This window comes from Ascaphus truei, chromosome 6 (genome assembly GCF_040206685.1).
Source record: "Ascaphus truei isolate aAscTru1 chromosome 6, aAscTru1.hap1, whole genome shotgun sequence".
NCBI lineage: Eukaryota > Metazoa > Chordata > Amphibia > Anura > Ascaphidae > Ascaphus > Ascaphus truei.
In genome coordinates this window covers 72,498,041-72,521,755 of record NC_134488.1, presented here as the reverse complement: position 1 = coordinate 72,521,755, position 23,715 = coordinate 72,498,041, and the positions used below count along the sequence as shown (strand labels likewise).

The window sequence follows — 23,715 nt, the reverse complement described above, 5'->3', positions numbered from 1 at the left end:
GCAGAGCACAGTCAGCAGTGGTTCAAACTCTCCACATACTAACACTGCTCTGCCATAATCTCTACTGAATCATACAGTACTCCAAGTATAACATGGGCCAGTGATTTTAACTGGGTTTCCACAGAAACCCCAGGGTTCCACAAGCACCCCTTAGGGGTTCCGCGGTCACCAAGGGGGGGAGAGCTGGGACAACTCGCCCATGCTGTCCCACGCGTGGCGGCACTAATTCGGAGAGTATGTGTGTAAGTGGGAGAGTGTGTGTGTGTGTGTGTGTGTGTGTAAGTGAGAGGGGAGTGTTGTGTGTGTGTGTGTGTGTGTGTGTGTGTGTGTGTGTGTGTGTGTGTGTGTGTGTGTGTGTGTGTGTGTGTGTGTGTGTGTGTGTGTGTGTGTGTGTGTGTGTAAGTGAAAGGGTGTGTGTAAGTGAAAGGGTGTGTGTAAGTGAAAGGGTGTTTGTGTGTAAGTGAGAGGGTGTGTGTGTGTGTAAGTCAGAGAGGAGAGAGTGTGTGTGTGTGTGTGTGTGTGTGTGTGTGTGTGTGTGTGTGTGTGTGTGTGTGTGTGTGTGTGTGTGTGTGTGTGTGTGTGTGTGTAAGGGGGTGTGTGTGTAAGTGAGAGTGTGTGTATGTGTGTAAGTGAGTGTGTGTGTGTGTGTGTGTGTGTGTGTGTGTGTGTGTGTGTGTGTGTGTGTGTGTGTGTGTGTGTGTGTGTATAAGTGAGGGGGGAGTGTGTGTGTGTGTGTGTGTGTGTGTGTGTGTGTGTGTGTGTGTGTGTGTGTGTGTGTGTGTGTGTGTGTGTGTGTGTGTGTGTGTGTGTGTGTAAGGAGGGAGAGGGAGCGTAAGGGGGAGAGTGTGTGGGGAGAGTGAGACAGAGGCGATGGGGTGGGGGCGGGAGACGGGGGTCGAGGGTTCGTGTTCCCCAGAATTTCAAAATCGAATTCTGGGGTTCCTTAACCAAACAAAGATTGAAAACCAATAACATAGTGGCAGTGGCTGAGAATGCTTCCTTCTTGCACACAGCCCACCAGATTGGAATCTATAGACAGTGCTCACATGGGACTGAAACACATAAATGGTGCTTTGCCTGGTTTAAATAAATTGTAAAAAAAAATAATAATAATTAAATAGTACTCTCCAGACCTGTAAATATAAAAAGTAGTGTTACTCTATACCCACAGGATCATTAAACTTCATACGCTGTCTGCAGATGCTATTTGTATTTGAATGGAAAAATGGAGCTCATCTTGTCACCTTGGCCTAGGTGACAAGAGGAGAAAAAGCCAGAACTGAGCACCATCAAGAGAAGAATTACAGTGGCTACATGGTGCATAGCCAATGACATATATAAGTCAGTTTAGGATCTTGCGGATTGAAGATTACATATCTGTGAATGCTAATTAGTGACTGCACAGATCTGTATAGAACTGAATAGTACACTTGGTTAAATGATTGTGTGACCGTCAGATTGATGAGAAGGTCACTTCAACCCAAGGGCCTCAGTTAATTACCAGTCTCATGACAGCCTCACATCAATACAGAAAAAAAAGTAACGTTCTGTTGACAAGTGACTCCAATACACTTTTGCGGTGCCTCATAATCCAACCAGACCCCAGTTTCCTATGTCAAATTGCACTCAATATAAAAGATCTTAGAACTCATATCAAATTTGATCTAAGCATGCATAAGACCCATGCTTTATTGTTTGCTTTAAACTGCTTTTTGTATATTGCAGAGTATCTGGCACAGGCATTCAAATGGAAGCTGATGCTTTTATGCACTGCATGATAATTAATGTACTCCTCATCTAAGGTAAGACATCAAAGACACTATTGGCCAACAGCAGGAATAAATCACCATGCCATTACCATTACTTTTGCTTAGAGCATTGAGTATGTGGCATGGAAATACTTTACACACATGTCTAACACAAACATAGGAATACAAATATTTTTAGGGGTTCTTTATTTCCGGTTGACTTAAATAAAACATAAAGAATATAATCTATAACACATGCATACTAAAATAATTACAATTTGCACTGGAAAAATAAGAACACCCTCTGTATTAAGAGCCCTTTGCATTTGCTTACTTTGTTTACGCATTGTACAATATCTTCAGCTGCACACAAGAGTTTCATCTTTGAGGAGCTAAGTGAAAGAATGAGGAGTCACAGAGTGAAGATAAAAACAGCTAAAGAAAAGTGGTTTAAGAAGATCTTTCCTTTTAGCATAAGTTAGACATTTACTGTATGGCCTCATCCATACTCATCCATGGGGAATTTTTTTATGCATTGCATATTGACTGCCCTGTCAGTCAGCTCATACATTCAATAGCCCTGCCCACAAGGGATTGTCATAGTTCTGCCAGTAGCCAGGGAACGTCTAGGTATACCTCAATTGAGTATGAATCTTGAAGCCCCTCTTTTATATACCCCTAGCAATCTATAATAATCCCTCCCACATCCTAACCATAGTTTAAAAAAAAAAAAAAAATGTTTTGCGCACAAAAGCCCTTGTAATGTAATCAACTTTAAATATTGACGTTTTGGAGGACAACACGTCAATAGCTCCAAAGACCAAATCAGTAATTAGATTTAGGTGGGGACCATAAGGCAGCATCAGAATTACAGACAGATTCTACAGTAGATTCTACATGTTATAATTAGATGAGGACCCTGTTTTTTCCCTAGCCTAATAAATATTATATCATGAATAAGATGAGAAAGGTCTGTCCAGCATTTTATGTCAGATTAGCACATTTCTGGATGAATAAATAATGACCTAGTATTTGAATGGTCAGCCATCACATTGTTTAAGGTGACTCCGATGTACAGTTAACCAAAGGGATCAATTATTCCCGGTGCAGAACAACCCAGAACAATGAACCTATTTAAAACAATGTTTTCTTTCTACCCCCTTTGTATCTAAGCCTTAAACCTTTTTCACTGACTGCCCACACCTCTGGAATGCCCTTCCCCTCAGTACCCGACTAGCACCCTCTCTATCCACCTTTAAGACCCAACTTAAGACACACTTGCTTAAAGAAGCATATGAGTAGCACTGTGGATATTCTGAACACGATACATAAAGCTTGGCCTCCTGCAGATGCACTTACCAGAACTCCCTCCTACTGTCTCTGTACGTTCTCCCTACCTACCAATTAGACTGTAAGCTCCTCGGGGCAGGGACTCCTCTTCCTTAATGTTACTTTTATGTCTAAAGCACTTATTCCCATGATCTGTTATTTATATTATTTGTTATTTATATGATTACCACGTGTATTACTACTGCGAAGCGCTATGTACATTAATGGCGCTATATAAATAAAGACATACAATACAATACAATACAATACAAACAACCATTAATGCAGCAGTGCTGCCTACCTATTCCCCCTTTTATTATAGCATGGAAACCAAAATGTCCTCCTTGGCTGAAACATGCTATTTTCGTGGTTCATGAGATACTTATTACTACCTGGTTCGTGAGACACTTATTACCAGTGTTACTTCCTGGATTTTTTAAATGAGTTAGATTGCACAGGTGACGTTGAGGTTTCCTATTGATACCAGACCTACTAGTTTTGATGGCAAATTTGATTTCTCTGGAGAGAGCACAGACACCAGTAAAATTTCAGTGACAACACACAAAGAAGTTTCAACTAGAACGCACGTGCTCGGCACACACCCAGTCTTTTTTTACATTGCTTGTACTTTATTGTTTTGTTATTGAGAAGAAGCAGGGGAGAAGTGTAAGGAGATGAGAGAATGAGGGGAGAATTGAGAGGCAGGTGGACTGTGGCAAAAGGCTCACTCCTGAAACCTTTTTCCTAAGCTCAGCACCTTCAGTTTGTTTGCTGAGGAGGGGTAGGAGCTGCACACACTGGTGGAGGTTTATCTCTCAATCTCATCATTGTTTAAGCCAGTGTCTGAATAGCAGCCACCACCAGAGTCAGAGTCTGAATGTGAGGCAACTGTACACCCACCAGATGAAAGTGCCTCATCATGGTGGCACTGGTTTCATTCTTGCTGCTGCACCTGCCTCCAATAGAGTAGAAGTACTGTACAAATTAAGGCAGTTGAGGAGAGGCAAGGACAGGCCACTACAGAGGGGAGTAGCGTTGCTGTTCCTTTGGCTCTGGTGGTGATGTGCCGTAGCGGGGCCGGCCACATCTATGGAAAAGGGCTTCTACGCATGCGCGAGTGCTGATGGACATTTGTACGCATAAGCAGGTGACTATGGTTGTTTCTGCGCATGCACTGCTATTTTTGGATGGTTCTGCGCATGCCCAGACCGTGCTGGCCAGTGTCTGCTGTTTCTGCGCATGCGCAATTATTGACAGACGTTTGTAGGCATGCGCAGCAGCACCTGATACTTATGCGCATGCGGCGAAAGCCGTTTCTGCGCATGCGCATGTAGCGAAAGCCGTTTCTGCGCATGCGCTGGGAACACCATCCAATTACATCACTTCCAGTACGCATACTTCAGTGCAGAAAGCTTAGCGACGGACCATTCTGCGCATGCACGGCCAACAACATCCAATTACGTCACATCCATTACACATTTTCTTCTCCATAAAGGTTATTTAGTCCTATGAGAATTTACTAGATGCCACTAAAGAAGTTTCAGTTAAAAAAAAAAACACCCCCAAATACATATAAAATAGACCCCTAACCCCTAAAAACACATAAAATACAGACTTACCTTGGGCATGGTCTCAGGCATCTGCTGCCCCGGCTCTCCCCCAACTGCTTTGCCCGGCTGCCAGTGCTTCCGTTGTCGTCGCCGGTCCCAGCTCTCTCCCAGCTGCGGGCCTCCCTCACTGACTCTCTCTCACTGAGCTTCTGATGCTGTTGCACGCTGGGCCTCTCTGACGTCGGCACACACTGGAAGAAAGCTGGGCTCAGCTTCTGGCGCGCAGCGGCATGAGAGGGAGGCCCAGTGTGTGCTGACATCAGAAGTGTAGGACAGTGAGGGAGGCGGCAGCTGGGGGAGAGCCGGTGACTCTGTGCCCAGGACATACTTGAAAACGAGAGGTAACTCTCAATGTATTACTTCCTGGTAAAATATTTTATAAATAAATAAATAATAAATGGGAGGACCGACAGCCGGGCCCCCAATAGCCACTGTGCCCGAGACCGTTGTTCCGGCTCTCCCCATTTCGGCGGCCCTGATTATGCACACACATGAAGTGAACGAGTGCCATTAAATATTAATGCTGACAAACTGCCTAATTATTTCATGCGATCTGTCAGGCCCACTGCCATTTTAATTTCTTCACCCATGTGATTATGTTTGGTTTAGAACTCATTCATTCTTTTTTTTCTTCTGTCTTTTGGGTATTACCCAGCATACATCTCTCCATACTTATTTGAGTTGTCTGAAGCTTCTGAATTATTTTAACATTTAGAGTCCAAGTTTCACATCCATACGTGAGCACGGGCAGAATACACTGGTCAAAAACCTTCCTCCTGAGGCACAGTGGAAGGTTCCCTTGAAAAGATTGTTTTGTTTCTTCTAAATGAGCTACATTCCATTTTCATACAAAAGATTCCCATCCAAGGTAGACATAGTCTTCAACTTCTAGTGCGAAGGTATATCAAGCGAAACTTAGCTTCCAAAAAGGTGCACATCTATAGGAACAAAGTCTGCAGCACTCGCTCAGTAATAGTAAATGGTAACAATTTATACCATCAGCAATACAAAAATGTGAAAAACGGGCGACATTTCAGACAATCAAGTCCTCAAGCTTGGAGGAGCTTGACAACCAACTTGATTGTCTCAAACATCGCCCATTTTTAACATTTTTGTATTGCTGATGGAATAATTGTTACCATTTACTATTACTGAGCGAGTGCTGCAGACTTTGTTCCTATAAATGTTTATATATATATTGTGATAAATGGCTCCCTCAGGTTGCCCTGCTATCTGTCCCGGCTCGCTATAACATGGTCTTTCAGAGTAACTAGATAGAGGACACGCACCACAATGTTGGGTTCCTCAGGCTTCTGCTTGCTTTATTAGTCCCAGTCAGTGGGACAACAACACTTTAAATGAAATACAAAATAAAGTCCTGATCAACTGAGCACTAACTAAACGGAGGATTCCCCCTTTTTTTCTGGTAACAGCAGCTGACTCCAGGCTCTTGGAGAGAGACAGCAGGAAATCAGCCTTAAATACCTACTTTCCCAATTAGCAGAGCAGGTGAGAGAAACCAGAGAGAGCAACAGTTAACTCTGGCCTGGATTTTCCATCCACCAATTTCAGCAACTGTGCAGCTGTGGAATGGAGCACATTTACCCCAGGCTATATATCTGCTGGCCTAAATAGGATGTAAACTGCCTAGTATCCTGGGAACCCTGTAAATACAAGTTAACACTTTCCCCTGGTTTCTGTTTTATATATGTGTGTGTGTTGTGATTGAGTATGTGTTATGATTGAGTGTGTGTTATGATGGAGTTTGTGTGTTGTTTATGTGTGTGGGTGTGTGTTGTGATTGAGTGTGTGCAGGGCCGTCTTAATGTATGGGCACGCTGGGCAGTTGCCCGGGGGCCCCACAGCATAGGGGGGCCCAACACGCCCGGCTCATGCGTGCCCACCAATGCTAAAAATGTAAACTCTCCGTTGTCTAGCTAGGACGGCTCACTCTCCTCCCGCCCGGCACCCCGGCTCCGCTCGCTCTCCACCCGCTCTCCACCCGCTCTCCGCCCGGCACCCCGGCTCCGCTCGCTCTCCACCCGCTCTCCAACCGCTCTCCGCCCGCTCTCCGCCCGCTCTCCGCCCGCTCTCCGCCCGCTCTCCGCCCGCCCGGCACCCCGACTCGCGTCACAACCGCTCGCAGCCTAGCAGTGCAGCACTTCCAGTGCCTGCTGCTGCTAGTGAGCGTGTGGGAGGCTGGGAGTGACTGTACTGCAGTTATAGCTTGCAAAGTGATGTTTCTCTTGTGAGGTATTGTAAAAGTTATATAAAAGATTGTTTTATGAATAACACTGTAACAGTAAGATGTCAGAATAAATTGTAAACTAGATATTCAGGGGATATTAACTAAACAGTTTCACTGTAAATATAAGTTTATTTTATCGTTAATTTACATTTTTATTCATGTGAGTGATTGTGTAGGCAGGGCCCTGTGCACTGCTTTGCCCGGGGGCCCCTAATGTTGTTAAGATGGCCCTGAGTGTGTGTTTTGTGATTGAGAGTGTATGGTTGTGTGTTGTGATTCAGTTTCTGTGTGTTGGGATTGAGGGTGTGCATGGGTTGTGTGTGTGGGGGGGTGGAGTGAGTGTGTGGGAGCAATTGTGTGGGTGTTGAGGGGTGAATGAGTGTGTGTGTGTCTTTGTGAAGGGGAATTGAGTGTGTATGTGGGGGGGATTGAGAGTATGTGTCCGCTAAGGAATTGAATGAGGAGCGGGGTTGTGCGAGGGAGAGAGGAGGGGGAGAGTGAATGAGTGGGCAGAGAGGGTGGGAAGTGAGACATGGCGGGGGAGGGGGGGTTGCCAGGTGTCCGGTATTGGACTGGATTGTCATGTATTTGGACACTCTGTCCAGTAAAAAATTACAGGTAATACTGGACATGTATGTGTATACCGGTATATATGTATATATATATATGTATATATATATATATATATATATATATATATATATGTATGTATGGGGGGGTTTCAGCTGGGCATGGCAACAACTGCTCTGACCATCTGCCGGCCCCACCGCAGCCACCCTGCGTTCGGAGAGAGGTAATACCGGACACATACATGTCCGGTATTACCTTTCATTTTATACCGGATGTAGGGGCAAAATACCGGGCTGTCCGGTTCAAAGCTGGACACCTGGCAACCCTACCTTCCTTGTTCCTCCTCTGCTGCTGCCCTGTACAGCAGGCTGCAGGCCCCCCACGTGTCTTCCATCTCCTCTCCGAAACCCCTTCCCTCCCCCCTCCAAAACCACCCCGGCCCTAACGAAGTGGACCGTCCAACCCCCCTCCCCCCCCCTGGCATTCTTGTTCCTCTTCTGTTGCTGCCTGGTACAGCAGGCTGCAAGCCCCCCATGTGCCTTCCATCTCCTCTCCAAAACCCCCACCGTCTGCCAGTTGAAGGCTCTCCACCCCCTGGTCAGTTGAAGGCCCCCCTCCCAAACCCGGCTGGTTGAAGCGTGGGCCTGTTGAAGCCTCGCCCCGCGGGCTGATTGAAGGCCCCCAATGTGGGCCGCTTGATGGCTCCCCCTGGCCGGTTGAAGCGCCGGCCGGTTGAAGTCTCACCGCATGGGCCGATCGAAGGCCACCACCGCAGACCGGTTGAAGAGAGGTACTGTAATTCATTTAAGTCCCATACTGTACTTTACCCCTCAAACACTCCCAGGCCTATACATAACCCCCCCAGGCCTATACTTAACCCCTCAGGCCCATACTTAAACCTCCTTGACAAAGTGCACTCACACAAAACGCGTAGGAGTGGTTACACCCTCCGCTATTTAATGCAGCTGTCTCTCTAGTGCTGTGCGCTGATCTCCTTCTTCTTTCGGAAATTTTCTGGACTTTGATGTGGCTGCACCCGGAAGATTTTCATGGTGAAGTTATGTGAGTAACCCTTTGCATTTACCTACTGTATTAATGGAGGGGCTATCCCAATGAGGAAAAGGGTGTGGGGGGGGGTCATACTGCATCCCACTCCCTACCTTCGGGAATTTGCCCCATCTGTAACTTTGGATTCTCTGGATTACAGGATTATTATTCATGGACACCACAAACTGTTCTCCTCTGATATTTATATACCTAAACCCCCACCCAGTGACAGCAATCAGGATAGCTAATTAGTCCCATGATCAATCCCATCATGTCAGGAGTCGCATAACAGCCGTCATTTGATCAGCTGTGTGGAAGGAAGCAACAAGCAGTGCACATGCTCTTGCTGCTGGTGGCCACTTGGAGTGCCATTAGGTCGCATCCTGTGTTGCCTTGACAACGCGCTGCGTAAACCACGGCACCATAGTGCTTAGGAGAATATATATATATATATATATATATATATATATATATATATAGACAGAAACACAGAATAGGGAGAGAGACACACACACACCGCATGGGGAAAGAGAGACGCACAGCATGGGGAAAGACACACAAACAGCATGGGGAGAGAGAGAAACACACACAGCATGGGGAGAGAGAGAAACACAGACAGCTTGGGGAGAGACACACACACAGCATGGAGAGACATACAGCATGGGGAAAGAGAGACACACGCATCATGGGGAGAGAGAGATGCACACACACAGCATGGGGAGAGAGAGACAGAGCATGGAGGGTGAGAGAGAGAGACACAACATGGGGAGAGAGAGTCAGAGACACTCACAGCATGGGGGGAGAGAGACAGCATGGGGAGAGAGAGAGACACAGAGAATGGGGGAGAGAGAGACACAGTGAATGGGGGAGAGAGACACACACAGAGAATGGGGGAGAGAGACACAGAGAATGGGGGAGAGAGAGACACAGAGAATGGGGGAGAGAGAGACACAGAGAATTGGGGAGAGAGAGACACAGAGAATGGGGGAGAGAGAGAAACACAGAGAATGGGGGAGAGACACACAGAGAATGGGGGAGAGACACAGAGAATGGGAGAGATACACACATAGAATGGGGGAGATTGATATACAGAGAATGGGAGAGAGAGAGACACAGAGAATGGGGGGGAGAGAGAGACAGAGAATGGGGAGAGAGACACAATGGGAAGGGTGGAACGAGAGTGGAGGGATGGGGAGGGGAACGGGACCGGGATGGGAGGGGAACATGAATGGAGGGATGGGGGGGGGAGAGAATAGGCTGTGTGTGAGAGGGGCAGAGAGACATAAAGAAACAAAGCGTAGTTGATGATGTCATTTTTTTTCTAAATATTTTTTTTAATGTGTCCCTGTTTTTACTTTTGTAAATCTGGTCATCCTACTTAAAGAGGCAATACAAGCCATTTTTTTGTTTTCCATTTTATTTATACAGCATTGAAGCAGGGGGGCTCCAGAGCTGAACCCCATTCCTTTTAGTTCCGGGGACCCCCTGCTTCCAGAGGTACTTACCTTCATAGTAAGTGCTGGTAGCCACTCCAGGGTTCACATAATGGCTGATTTTCAAAGCTGCCACACCCTGCAGGCCAATAGGAAGCCGTGACGTCACCCGGTGCTGCTTCCTATTGGCTCATGTGATGCAGGAGCTTTAAACTGCAGAAAACTGCAGGAGATATGGCACCCCCTTTGGAGGTTTCTATCTCTGGAAGCAGGGGGTCCCCTGAGCTGAAATGAATGGGGTTCAGTTCCGGAGACACCCTGCTTCAATCCTGTATTTTAAAAAATGCAGAAGAAAAAAACAGCTTGAATTGCTCCTTTTTATCTACAAAAAAAACCCAGTACATTGAGTCTGAGATCTGGTGCGAAACAGAGACAAACATTTTTTTCTCTCGCAATTTTTCAGAATTCCTGATTAAATCATGAGTCACAAAATGCACAATATATACTTGATTTCAATTTGCCCCCAAATCATACCCATGTCTCTAATTGCATAGTGTTTGTTATTGTACAGAGGTAAAGGAATGGACACAGAGCTCATAGACACTATAACTACAGAATAGATACCACAGAATACTGTAGATACTTTCTAGATTGAAGGCTCAGCCAAGACAGATTTGTACATGGCAGCAAAATATTGCTGAGTAAATACGGATCGGATCTAAAAATGTAATCTGTGATACTTTATTTAAAAGAGAAGCTTTTGACGTGGTCTGTATTTGACCTACAGTATCTGTGCTTCTGCACATACATTTGAAAACTGACATTTGGTAGCTTTATATATAATCAAGGGAAATATACTGGACTAACTGCAAAATTGTGTTGGTCAGAGTGGAGTCAGAGAATGAATTATTACAATGAAGGGAGATGTAGCCAAGGTAATTCATCAGGATTTCTACCCTTCGTAACCACCTACTGTACAAGTGCTACGTGCTGCTTGCTACTCATGTACACACTCATTGATTGTTTCCTTCATTGGATTTGCAACACTATTTTCCAAGCTCCTACAGCAGTGGAGAGAATAATTAGTGACACTAGTCTGACCAGAAGTACTCCAAACTACTAATTAGATGAAGAAGTGACGATAATTTGTAAGAAGACTAATTTCAGCGTGTCCGTTCTAGTGTTGTCAACAACAAAACTAGACAGAGATCAGCGAGTGGGTAATCTAGTTTTACCTTCAGGAGGTGGAGGGGGACATGGTAAATAATAATTATAATAATAATAAAAAAGATTAAAATAAATTTCAGAAAGCTATTGTATCAGAAAACCCAGATACTAAAATAGCAGCAAGGTTGTGGTTACCAATAGATACTGAAAATTGGATCCATTGGACAAAACTAACCAATTGTAATCTAACTCTAGAAAATGTAGTATCTATAGCTTTAAACAAAAATAATGACATAACCCATAGGGTGGCCAGGTGTACAGTATTGAACTAGACTATCCTTATTTGGATACTCTGTCCAGTAAAAAAAGAGGGAATACCGGATATGTATGTGTCCGGTATTACCTCTCTGGACATAGTGACCTGACCGGCTTTGAGGGTGTAACGCACGTGCTTGCCACAAACTGGTACCGGACCGTGGGGCTGAGGTGGGGATGTATAAACACCGATCTTAAGCCACGGAGTCAGATCCGGAGTGCGGATTCCATAATCAGACAAAGCCAGGTCAGGATTGGAGAAAGTAGGGTTAACGTTATCCAGGCAGGGGTCAAGGCAGGCGGCACAGGAGCGGTGGTCGAGGAAACAAGCCGAGGTCATCAACAGGAAATCTTGGGTGAAGGTACATCAGCACAGGAGGCTAGAACCTTGAGAGAAGTCACTGCAGCGGAGATGCTTCAGCGAAGGTGCTGCAGTGCATCAGGAAAAGGCCAGGAGTACACTCCACTTGGAGGAAGCAGGAACCAGAGGTGCAGACACGCCACAGGAAACGCTGGGGAAACCACCGTAGCCGCTGCAGCGAAGGCGAAGTCTGCCAGGAACAGGGAAAGCAGCGCCAGGGCTGCTATGCAAGAAGGCCTTGGGATGCCGGGGACTGGAAGCAGGATACAAGGCACAAGGAGCCCAGCAGGTCAAACACAGAGTCTGTGACATGCACAGTTACTTGCAACTTGGATTGCAAAGACTATGTCCAGCAACTTCCTGAGGGCGGATCAGGCACTAAATAGCACAGGCGGCCAATCAGGCCAGAGCTGCACAGGAGGCAGCAGGAGGCAGGTGATTGCAGAAGCAGGGAATAGTTTGTCTGGAACCTGCAAAGCTCTGGATGGATGGGCTCCAGCCAAACCCTGGAGTGGATTCCTGACAGAGGGCCACAGGCTTTCACCGGAGAGGAAGAGAGCCGGGTACTTTCCTTCATTCTGACTAGTTGCTGGTTAATGGCACCAATCAGGAGGTGTCAGGATCTATAGGGGTGGGGCCAAGGAGAGGAGGAAACAGCATAGAGCAGATGGAGGAGAGGGGGGTGTGTGTGTGTGTGGATGTGTATGTCTCGAGCACGTCGCACCTTTCACCATTGTGTTCAGAATTTTTGGAGAAGCCTCCTGGCAACCCTACCTATAAAGTTATATGATATTTATAGTATCATCGTGATTTCTTTATAAGGCACAAATAGATGTAGTATATTTAGAACATCAGATACAATAGCATAATATAAAATTATATTTTTTATATTGGGAAATTAAAGAGAATTATGTTCCTAAACCTTGTTTTTGAATTCTGAAAATATGTTTTAAGAATGAACAATAAAGCCTATATCGTTTTTATAATATATGAATACATTCGATTGCCGTTTTCTGCTGCAATAGTGAAAGTGACAATGACAAAAAAGTGCTTAGGCACTCCTATACAGAGTGTAAGTAACGTGATAAATAAGTAAAAATATTAAATCACTAAACAGTGTTTATAATGTGCACTAATAAATGTAATATATAAAGTGCATGTGCAAAGGATCACAAAGTGAAAAAATCACAGCTCAACCCAATGAAGAGAGGTCCAGGTTTTACTTCTGTACAGATGTATCGGAAGCTTTGGGGAGCGCAGGTATCACCATATGTGAAATGAAGCAGAGACATACCACATAGTGTAATATGCTTCCAAAGGTATTAAATTCTAGGAGTGCAGCAAAATGGGGACTCACAATATCTCAGATAAGAAACAGCATGTCCCACAATAAATGTGGCTCTGATTAACCAATCTTGGCTTCTCTGGTAGTACCAGATGGTGGTGGTCTGGGTGTGAGGTTTCCTCAATAAAACAGAAATGATGACATATTGCAACAATATATGCAATTTCAAGTGTGTATTAAACAAATGGTACCACACTTACATATATCATACACAGCATAGACACATAAAACTAAAGATGGGTGGCTTCTGACAATCTCACAGCTCAAGCTGTTAGTCTCTCTATCCGCCGAGCTCCCACTGTGCATCCCGTCACTTCCGGTGGCGGGTCCCGTCACTTCCAGTATATTCGGTATTACAATATCAGGGAGAGGAACGGGCAGTAATCTGATATAAAGACTGAGGTTGTCTTGACAGCCTACTCCACAGACTCTACACTTCACTTGGCACAGCTTCTTCAGGAGTCATATTTCCTGCGTCTTGAAAATACATTTATATAGACCTAAATGGACTCTGATTGTTCTTGGATGGTTCTGAGATATCTAATTGGGTGAATCCTAATAGGCTTAAAACAGACTGGGGGATGTACTAACATGAGATTAAACATGGTATACAATGACTAACAACTACTGTATCTAGAATCAATAATAAATCTTAAAAACCTTTAATACATATATAAACAATCTAATATATAAAAAAATACAAGTTATACAATAATGATATAAAATCGCGGAGATAGAATTTTATAAAAAAATATGAAAAAGAGACCCAATACATGAAAGGCAACAAATCTAAAAATTAATAAGGAGATATCAATATAAGATATACAATAGAAAATAGTGGGCGATCTCTAAAATAACTAAGGCTTAATAATAAACTCGTCATAAAAGGTATAAGGGAAGAAAGGGAGATAAAAGAGAAGATATCAGTAATACAATAATAAATAACCACAATTCTAAAAATATACTATTAATTGACAAGATAAGGCACTAATATAGGATATAAATACACATGTTAAAAATGATGAAAAAACATATAATATATATAATAACATTAATAAAAAATCTAAATAAATGCACCAATATCTATATCCACATTTAGCCCTCCTGGATTCATGGTTGTGAGACGGTGAATCCAAAATGTTTCTCTTTTAGCCAAATCAAGGGAACGATTACCCCCTCTCCAATGAGGGATAATATGTTCTATTCCCTTATATGTAAGGTCTTTTGGGTTAGATTGGTGGTGTGTATTAAAATGTTTAGGATCACACCAATCTAATCCAAAATACCTTACAAATAATGGAATATAACATATTATCCTCCATATTGGAGAGGGGGTAATCGTTCCCTTGATTTGGCCAGATAAACATTTTGGATTCATTGTCTCAAAACCTTGAATCCAGGAGGGTTAAATGTGGATATAGATATTGGTACTTTTATTTAGATTTTAATTAATGTTAATATATATATTATTATATTATATGTTTTTTCCTCATTTTTAACGTGTGTGTATTTAAATCCTATATTTGTGCCTAATCTTGTCAATTAATAGTATATATTTAGAATTGTGGTTATGTATTATTATATTACTGATATCTTATCTTTTATCTCTTTTATCTCCCCTTTCTTCCCTTACACATTTTATGATATAATTTTTTTATAAAATTCTATCTCTGCCATTTTATATCATTGTATAACATGTATTTTTTTATATATTAGATTGTTTATATATGTATTAAAGGGTTTTAAGATTTAGTATTGATTCTAGATAGTTGTTAGTCATTGTATACCATGTTTACATCTCATGTTAGTACATCCCCCAGTCTGTTTTAAGCCTATTAGGATTCACCCAATCAGATAGCTCAGAGCCATTCAAGAACCAATCAGGGTCCAGTTAGGGCGTTATATATGTACTTTCGGGACACAGCAAATATGACTCCTGAAGAAGCTGTGCCAAGTGAAACGTGTAGAGTCTGTGGAGTAGGCTGTCAAGACAACATCTGTCTTCATATCCACCACCGGGAGTGACGGGACGCACAGCGGGAGCTTGGCGGATAGAGAGACTAACAGCTGGAGCGGTGAGGTTGTCGGAAGCCACCCATCTTTAGTTTTATGTGTCTATGCTGTGTATGATATATGTAAGTGTGGTACCATTTGTTTAATACACACTTGAAATTGCATACATTGTTGCACTAAGGCATCATTTCTTTTTTATTGAGGAGACATCACACCCAGACCACCACCATCTGGTACTACCAGAGAAACCAAGATTGGTTAATCAGAGCCACATTTATTGTGAGACATGCTGTTTCTTATCTTTGATATTGTGAGTCCCCATTTTGCTGCACTCCTAGAATTTAATACCTTTTGAAGCATATTACACTATGTAGTATTTATCTGCTTCATTTCACATATGTGATGCCTGCGCTCCCCAAACTTCCGATGCAATAGTTGAAAGGAATGATAGGTTAAAGGCAGGTCATGACTGAAAGGGAATGAATGGAAGGTGGGAAGAGCTTATTTTATTCAGTTAATTGAAGGTCAAGGAGATGTCATTGGAAAGAAGTAGTTTAGGGTGAGAGAAGCCCTTGTATTCAGTTCACTGCACATGAAGAAAAAGTAATGACGAATGTGGACAGTGAATGAAAGGAGAGGTGAGCTCTAGTATTCTGCTTTCAGTCCTCTGGCAGAAAAAGAAATAGCAGAGGGAATTAGTTTGCGAGTATACAGTATATTCCTTGATTACAAAGTGCTGTCAATGAGAGCAACACTGGAAAAGGCCCTGGGAAAGCTCTGGGCACTTTGGCAGCTATGCATGGGCATGTCACTTCCCCTTCAGATGCCTAATTACGATGTAAGATCTTCAGTGCAAGGATTTATCATGCTCTAACTCTTTCACGTTTTACGGAATTACATAAAACGAAGAGGTTTATTATCCATTTAACAAGCAGGCGTTGACTGGCTAAAGGAGAGTTTTTGGAAAAAGTGAACCATGAGCAGAATGGGGTCATTTGTCAATTGATATTTATTAACCCCTTGTTTGATTTAATGGCTGGCTTTTTTAGTGGTAAATTCACGTTTGAGTTGTGACCCTGTCCCTTCCACTGCTAAAGGCTATAAAATTACTAGATACAGATACTTGGTTGTTGTACAGGATTATTGATTGATGGATTTAGGAATATTGCAGGTCATTTATCAAAACATCTGTACTGCATATCCAGTGTTATCAGTTGCCCAGGACATATTTGAAAACGAGAGGTAACTCTCAATGTATTACTTCCTGGTAAAACATTTTATGAATAAATAAAAATAAAAAAATACAATTATAGAGAGTTTCCTACAAAAAACAACTCACTGGAAGCAAAGAGATTTTTGTTTGTTTGTCTGTCTGTCTGTTTGTTTGTTTGTTTGTTTGTTTGTTTTAAACCTGGCAATATTTATTGTACTGTACTGCACCAGTTATGCAGCAAGTGAACTTTCATGAAAATTACATCCCTTGAATCTAAGGTACAATTCACTTAATTCTCCCATCACACTTGCAGGTAAATTATCTGTGTGTAATCCTCATTCCATACATAAAGCTCTATTTCAGAATTCAGTGTCACAGAGAATATGTCAATGGTTTCTGACTTGTGCAAGGACTGTTAAAAGGTATTTAGAGCTCTTGGGATATTTTGCAAAAAAATAGTAGAATAAAACACTTGTTAAAGGAGAAGTCCCCCCGTATCCTCCGGCAAAAAAAATGGCAGTTTAAATCTGCAGCATTGCGTGGGCCAATAGGAAGCTGCAATGCCATCCGGTTTGGCTTCCTATTGCCCACTATGATGCAAAGGATTTAAAGCTGCAGTTTAAGCAATATCCTACATGTGTGTGTTTTTTTAATAAATCAGTTCTGTACTATAAGAAAATACTTGTAGCATTTGCAAAAAAAAAAATTGAAGACATTTTTAATGTATTCTAATGTAGCAAGTATATTTGTTTCTATAGCAACCATTTACAAAGTCACATCCCCTTCCTCTTCTGAGACATGCTCTGGCACACCCCTTTTGCCCTCTCTCTAGCAGTGCACCAATTGTATCTAGTGCCTGTCTGGTCCCATGATCTTCCACACTGAACTTTGCATCTTCGGTCCTCTTGTGCAGCACTAACAGTGATTTAGTGAACACCCAAGCCGAATCTTTGCCAACTGATCACAGGTGAACAGATCAATCGACAATTTAGCTTATTACTTGTCAGTGTGCAGATTATATTGATGCACATATTGAATGGAATTTTTTTTTTTAAATGGCAGCTTAAACTGCTGCTTTAAATTTGAGTAAGCATCAGTATGTATCTGGGAAATGCACCTTCCTCTTTTCCTGCTCTCGCCTGTTCTTGTATTTGGATTAAATGGCCATATATCATGTTTCTAATGGCTATTTATGACTAGAGATGTGCAAAATTTTCCAAAATGGAGTCGCAACATTTTCTACGTTTTTTTTTCCACCTCCAATTTCGCTTCTTTGCTAAACATTTTGCCAAGCCTCAAAGGGCTAATGTTACAAAATGAGTCTTAGATGTTGCTATTTTCACAAGCTTTTAGCGAGATATCACCAGACAGTGAGTGAAACATGTGGATGGGCCCTATTTATAGTAGCAGCATTCAGCTAATCTAGTGATTTTGGAGAACTTCCCAAATTAGCTTAAACCAATTAGCATATTAGGCGGAATTAGAATGCAGATTTGCTGAATCATTGGCGTTCACTTGCGTACTCCGACTAGGTCATGGTTTTATCACCAATGAAAAAAAGGCTCCATTTGCCTGGCTCACGACCTTGGGCGGAAATTTCGCACAGCTTTTGTGTGATCACATCAAATGTCATTTTATTCCAGTATTTTTATTACAAAATATCACAAGCTACACATGTGAGCTACGTCGTGAGGATCACGGTCACTGTATAGTTAGCCATGTGATATTGGTTTAGGAGTTGCAAGAATGACAGGGATGAAGTTACCATATTTCGAGTCAATAGATAAAGTGGCCCCTTTTCAAAAGAGCTTTGAATCTGAACGTGGAAGGGAAACACAAGGCAAAGCACTATAGTTGCACCTGTTTACATAGTGAAATATTTGCCACATCAAGCAAATACCTGCTGTTGTTTTTTTTTAGCCATTCCACAATGTTAAAATAGCAATGGAGGTAACTATATAAAAAAATACCTCCCCACACTCTACAGTAATGCTTTACTTGAGACTACCACTTGACTTCAGGTCATCAGGTGTACAGCTTGATCTGTATCCTGTGTGTAATTTCCATTCCTGTGGATTATAGGAATGGTTATGAATCCAAACTCAAGGAGTTGAAAAACCTGGAAAGGTTTAACTTGACATGATGACTTGGAGCCCATTGGAAGTCATAGCACCTTTGCCATCAACATCTTTTTAATGTTTCTCATGTAATAGATTCCTGTATTAAATCTAATAGTTGTCACTCTGTGCCCCATTACATTGATTTACTGGCATATTAAAGATCATGGAGCGTCTCAAGATAGATAAATAATAAGAGGTCCAGAACAGTATTTTTAGGAGTCTACTGATAATGTACTGTACAGTTTGAGGTAATCAATGTGTAAACAATATAGCACAAGAATACGGCAATTGCTTTAAACAAGATATATGTATATTTGGAGATCTTACATACAAAAAAGATTAGTTTAAAATCCAGCAGCCTTTCAATAGCTGTAGTGAACATTGTGAAATCCTTTCCCATTTCAGCCAGATTTAACCCCTATGCTTATGGAGGATGTATATGCCAATGTATTGGTTTATCACCTGCCTGGAATGTCAGGAGATACTAGGATGGAAAGTGACCAAGATTTTCAGGAGTTCATTGGCTATTACCTAATAGAGAGAGGCCAATATTACGTGATGGAATGCAGTGTTCTTATTGCCTTAATATGCATGAATGCTTTGATAAGTAAACAGTGCAAAAAGAAAGCAATACTTTGTTCATAATGTGAATACACATCGTTTCGACACCACTGTCAACATTTCTTCTATTTGAAAAATGGGATAGTTAAAAAACATTGCAGGCAATGGCAAATAACAAGTTACCCATAATTAACCATTTCCAGGACTCACTTGTATTTTGCTACCTTGGGCTAAACGACTGAAGTAAACATTTTTTTTAAAGGCAGATGTGCAGGGATCTGTGTGTTCTGTTTACATAAATCGCTGTTTGAAGGCTCAGTATTAATAGAGATGTTCGGTACTATTATACAATGAAAACTCATAAAATAGCAGATTTCTCCAGTCTGCATAAGAGTTATTCTCTATTCAAATAACAAACCCCTTAATAAGGAGATACTCTGGTCTGATGTTTGAAATCATCCTGGATTATCTCATAGCTTCGCATTCGGCAAGAGATAGATCCTTTTTGTTACATCAATTAACCTCTTTGGTTTCCGATGGACCTTCTAGCTACAGTTAAAACCCGATGTTGTATCTGAACAATGGACATGTTGTTCTTCACCAACCTTGAATCACAAAATGATATGTTATTTTAAACTGATGCAAGATTCCTTGCAGGTTGTGATATCTTTTTTTGAACCAACCACAAAATCCTTCATTGATGTAAAAGAGTATATAGAATTTCCAAAACCTCACAGGTCCCTTCAAGTGTTTTAAATGAATGCAATAAGAAAAATATGTTTTTTTTTACACAATGCAATTCATTATGCAATGCAGACTACATCTTTTTTGTGGTGGGGAGTATGTGAGATATTAGTGGAAGCATATTTCCCATAAACTGCAGCTTTTCAGATATGGATATGTACTGTAAAGCATCCTGCAAACTTTCAATGACAATAATCTGTCGATCTCTATGCCAAGTTTGCCCTACTTCTGGCACTGACTTGGTTAATATGCAGGTGACCCCTCAAAGCCCTTGGTTCAAGTTATTTTATCGTTATGTGCTAAATGTATTCACATCATTTAGTCTTCTGCTTAGACCAGGGTTCAAGAAATGTGCTGCCAGGAGTTGCAAGGGAGATATGGTTGCACTCATGCAAGTTTCTCTATAAAGTGCTTTTGTGATTCTGTTTGGTGTATGGTGAATGATGCCTGTCTGGATTGGGCATTGAGGAGCTGTTTAAAAGGTACTTACCCTAGAGTGGCATTTAAACCCGAAATAGACCACCACGATGGTCGGTGTCAGAACAATGGAGAAAATGACAGCCAGGATAATGAGGTTAACTAGAAAAGCCACAAAGTTAGAGCCAGAAACAAACAGGGTCCAAATCCAGCACCCCCATCTGCTTCGAGACTCCATGGGTAGGAGCTGATCCTCCATGTTATATGGAGGGAGGCCTGGAATCATCAGAGAGGTGTCCGACATACTGTCCACATCAAAGTCCTCAATCTCTTGGTCAGACATATTTAGCAGTAGCCTTTGCTCCTAAAGCCTTCTTGAAAGATATATATGCTCTTCTGGTCTTTTTGCGTTGTCTTCTTTAAGCTCTTTGCACGTCAATGTACACCACTAACACAAAGTGCAGATACTGAGTTTGTCCTACAGTCCGGGTTCTGGCAATCTTCTTTCCCCCTCTTTCTTGACCAAGGATCAGGTTTCAGAAACTTGGATTGAGGATGAGATTGAAATGCCCTTGCAGAATCTGGGTGCGCACAAGGATGCAGTTTCTCACTTACACATTTTTGAGTTGGATTTCACCAGGCTAAAGGTTTCGCTCCTATTTCTAAGAGGCTTTTCGCATTTACTTTCACAACTATGAGTTTCTTAGTGCAACTTCCTTGCATGCAAGCTGTCCATGTGAGGTTCTCACAGCTGTCTTTCCAAAGGAAAGGTGGAGGAATGTGGTTTGATTTGTCAGAGCAGCCTTTATCTAAAGGGAGCCCTCACACAAAGAGTGCAAGGCACCCCTGTTAGCAACACGCTGCTTCAGTCTCACAATGACGATGCTTCGCTGTTCACAGCCTTGGCTTTGTGAGCCTGCTTCAAGCAACTCTCTTCCCCCTCTCGCCAATCTGCTGCTGCTACTGGCACTGCATCTGCTTCTCCACTTAGCATGCAGTAAGCAGAGCTACACCTGGGTCTCACTCCATCAACACGTTATTCCAGGTTAGGAAACATAATGTCATTACTCTCACACCAAATTTGACTTTTGTCACACATCCCAGTCAGGACGTATTGAAGCAGAGCGTTTCCCATCAAGAGAGCTTAGATGTGTGTGAGAGGTGTGGAAGTTTGATTGGTTGTGCCACAAATGGAGCAGAGGAAAGAAATCAAAGATGACACTAGCCAGGCAAATATCTACACACAAATGTTATAGGAGAAGCCATGTCGGTCGATGGGCTTTAATCCCCTATTAGCTGCACATCTGGGATTGTAACAATTTAATTGTCAGAGAGATTATACAGGACTGTACATTTTAACCACGTAATAGTTGTTTATCACCTGTGGTTGCCCATAGTTTGTGATGGAAGCTTTAAATTCTTGGGGGTAACATTTGATCCAGGATTTGGAGCACAGATACAGAATGATTGGCCCCAATTTAATTTTGACCGATTCACATTTCCTTCCCATCCTCCAGTTCACACAAAAAGGTTATTAGGGTAATGATTGTATTTTGATTCTTCCTTTGTCTATTGCAAAACTGTATGACAGGTATCAACATTGGCTCTTAGATTTCAATTCTGGGGGCCCCGTTCTTGCAGCAATATTGCAGGTATAGCTTCTGTATACTTGCCTTCTGTACCAATTATTGAAGGAACAATTAATGCAGAAATGGGGTTTCCTTTCTGATGGACAGTTGTATCAGTAATGATTGTGTAAAGTACACATCATTCTAGAATAATGTCTTGCAAGACCTAAAAGGGTTACCAACTATGACCTAAATACAATGCTGGAGCTATTGTGCACAGCAATTATCTGAAGATTACGCATCTTTATAACTCAAAATACTGCAATTATTTAGTGTGCTGTACAATAGAAAGCTGCACAGTGCTTTTATAGATTGCTTTCACTGAAGATTGGAAAGTGATTATGAAAGACCAGCACTAACAAAAAGATATTATGTATCAAAACAGTGCTCTATGTCAGGGGAGCACAATCTTTTTCCCCTGCGCCCCCCTGCCGGCTGTCCCCCTCTCCTCGCGCCCCCCCCCCCCCCTGCTTACCTTGACTCAGACGTCCTAGCGTCATGATGTGGCAAAGTGACGTCACATGACCCAGCTGCGTCACCAGCAGCCGTCTGAATCAAGGTAAAGAGAAGTTTACAGAGGCCTTGCAGCTCTCCCGGCATTAATTTAAATGACTTCGGAAAGTGCGCGGGGCCTCTGTAAACCCAGTGCCCCCACTTTGCGCACTGCTGCTCTATGTAATATATAAATAATCAGTCAAATTTGATATGTGCGTGAATCCGTGTAGTGAAATATCTTGTGATATTATCACAATAACGAAGTGCAAATTTCTAATGCAAAAATATAGCACTATAAAATACAATGTGATTTAATATAAAAGTGGCAAACAATCAAACAAAATATTCTCACTTTCCCCACGCACGGCGGGGTGCGTGGTGGCGCTCGTTCCTGGCAGCAGTGCGACCTGGTGGACTCCAGGCAGCACACGATGGGGGGGCATGGCGGGGGCGCGCCAATGACATCATGCGGCTTATTCACCCTCGTTGGCTGAACCGCCGCCGTGATGTGGCCAGCACTCCCACGCCAAATGTGGTCGAACATTGTGCACTGTGCCGGGGTGCGCAGGCAGCTACTGGGGCCGGCCCTATAGAGGGCCGTACATACAGTGTGCAACGCACTCCGTCGCACCCACTAAAGACCTAGCCTAAGGGACAGTACAGTATGTCCTCCACCATAAGTACTATTCAAAAGTTAACCTAATTCCATCACACTCATATTTAAAACAATGTTTTAACTGTGAGTGCGTGGAATTAGTTAACTCTTCAATTTCCATAAATATAAAGGCAATATAAAGGCAATATAAAGGCAATATAAAGGCAATATAAAGGCAATATTCCGCTATGTCCAGAGATTTTTTTCCTTCTCTATTTTTTTTTCTATTTCCATGGTTCTATCAGAGGACTGATTATTCATGAAGACTGATTTCAATACGACTTAAACGAATACCATTTGAAGACACTGGCTTGGGAATACCGACATCTTTTTTTCAATATACTATCACTTTCTTCCTTTAGCAAGCTTTCTTTTTTCTTTCATTCCCATGCGCTAAAGACACGACTGTTTGACAATGAAGGTTGGAAGGTGGAATCAGATAGGGAATATTTCTAAACAATAACTGAGATTCTCTAAGGAGCAGATTACAATCAATGCAATCTCATACAATTGTATTTGTGTTCTGCTCTGCTCCCCAAGGTTTTACCAGACCATGCAGTTATTAAACCCTTTCGCTGCTTGGTGTAGATTGCCTCATTGCAGATCTGACCACAAGTTAACAGGGTTGAAAAAATGTGAGTTCTACATACTCAGAAGTGTGCCTATATTTATTAAGTAGACAAATAAATTATCTGT

The 23,715-nt window shown here is 42.3% G+C and overlaps 1 protein-coding gene across 1 annotated transcript in view; it reads right to left on the bottom strand.

Annotated features, from left to right (window-relative positions):
• TMEM278 (transmembrane protein 278) overlaps positions 1–21,419 on the bottom strand; it is a 96,678-nt gene extending 75,259 nt beyond the window's left edge. Inside the window, exon 1 of the mRNA XM_075604795.1 lies at positions 20,315–21,419. Within this exon, the coding sequence (XP_075460910.1) occupies positions 20,315–20,584 (270 nt within the window). The 5' untranslated portion in view covers positions 20,585–21,419. The remainder of the gene's footprint in view (positions 1–20,314) is intronic.
• Positions 21,420–23,715: the final 2,296 nt, after the last annotated feature.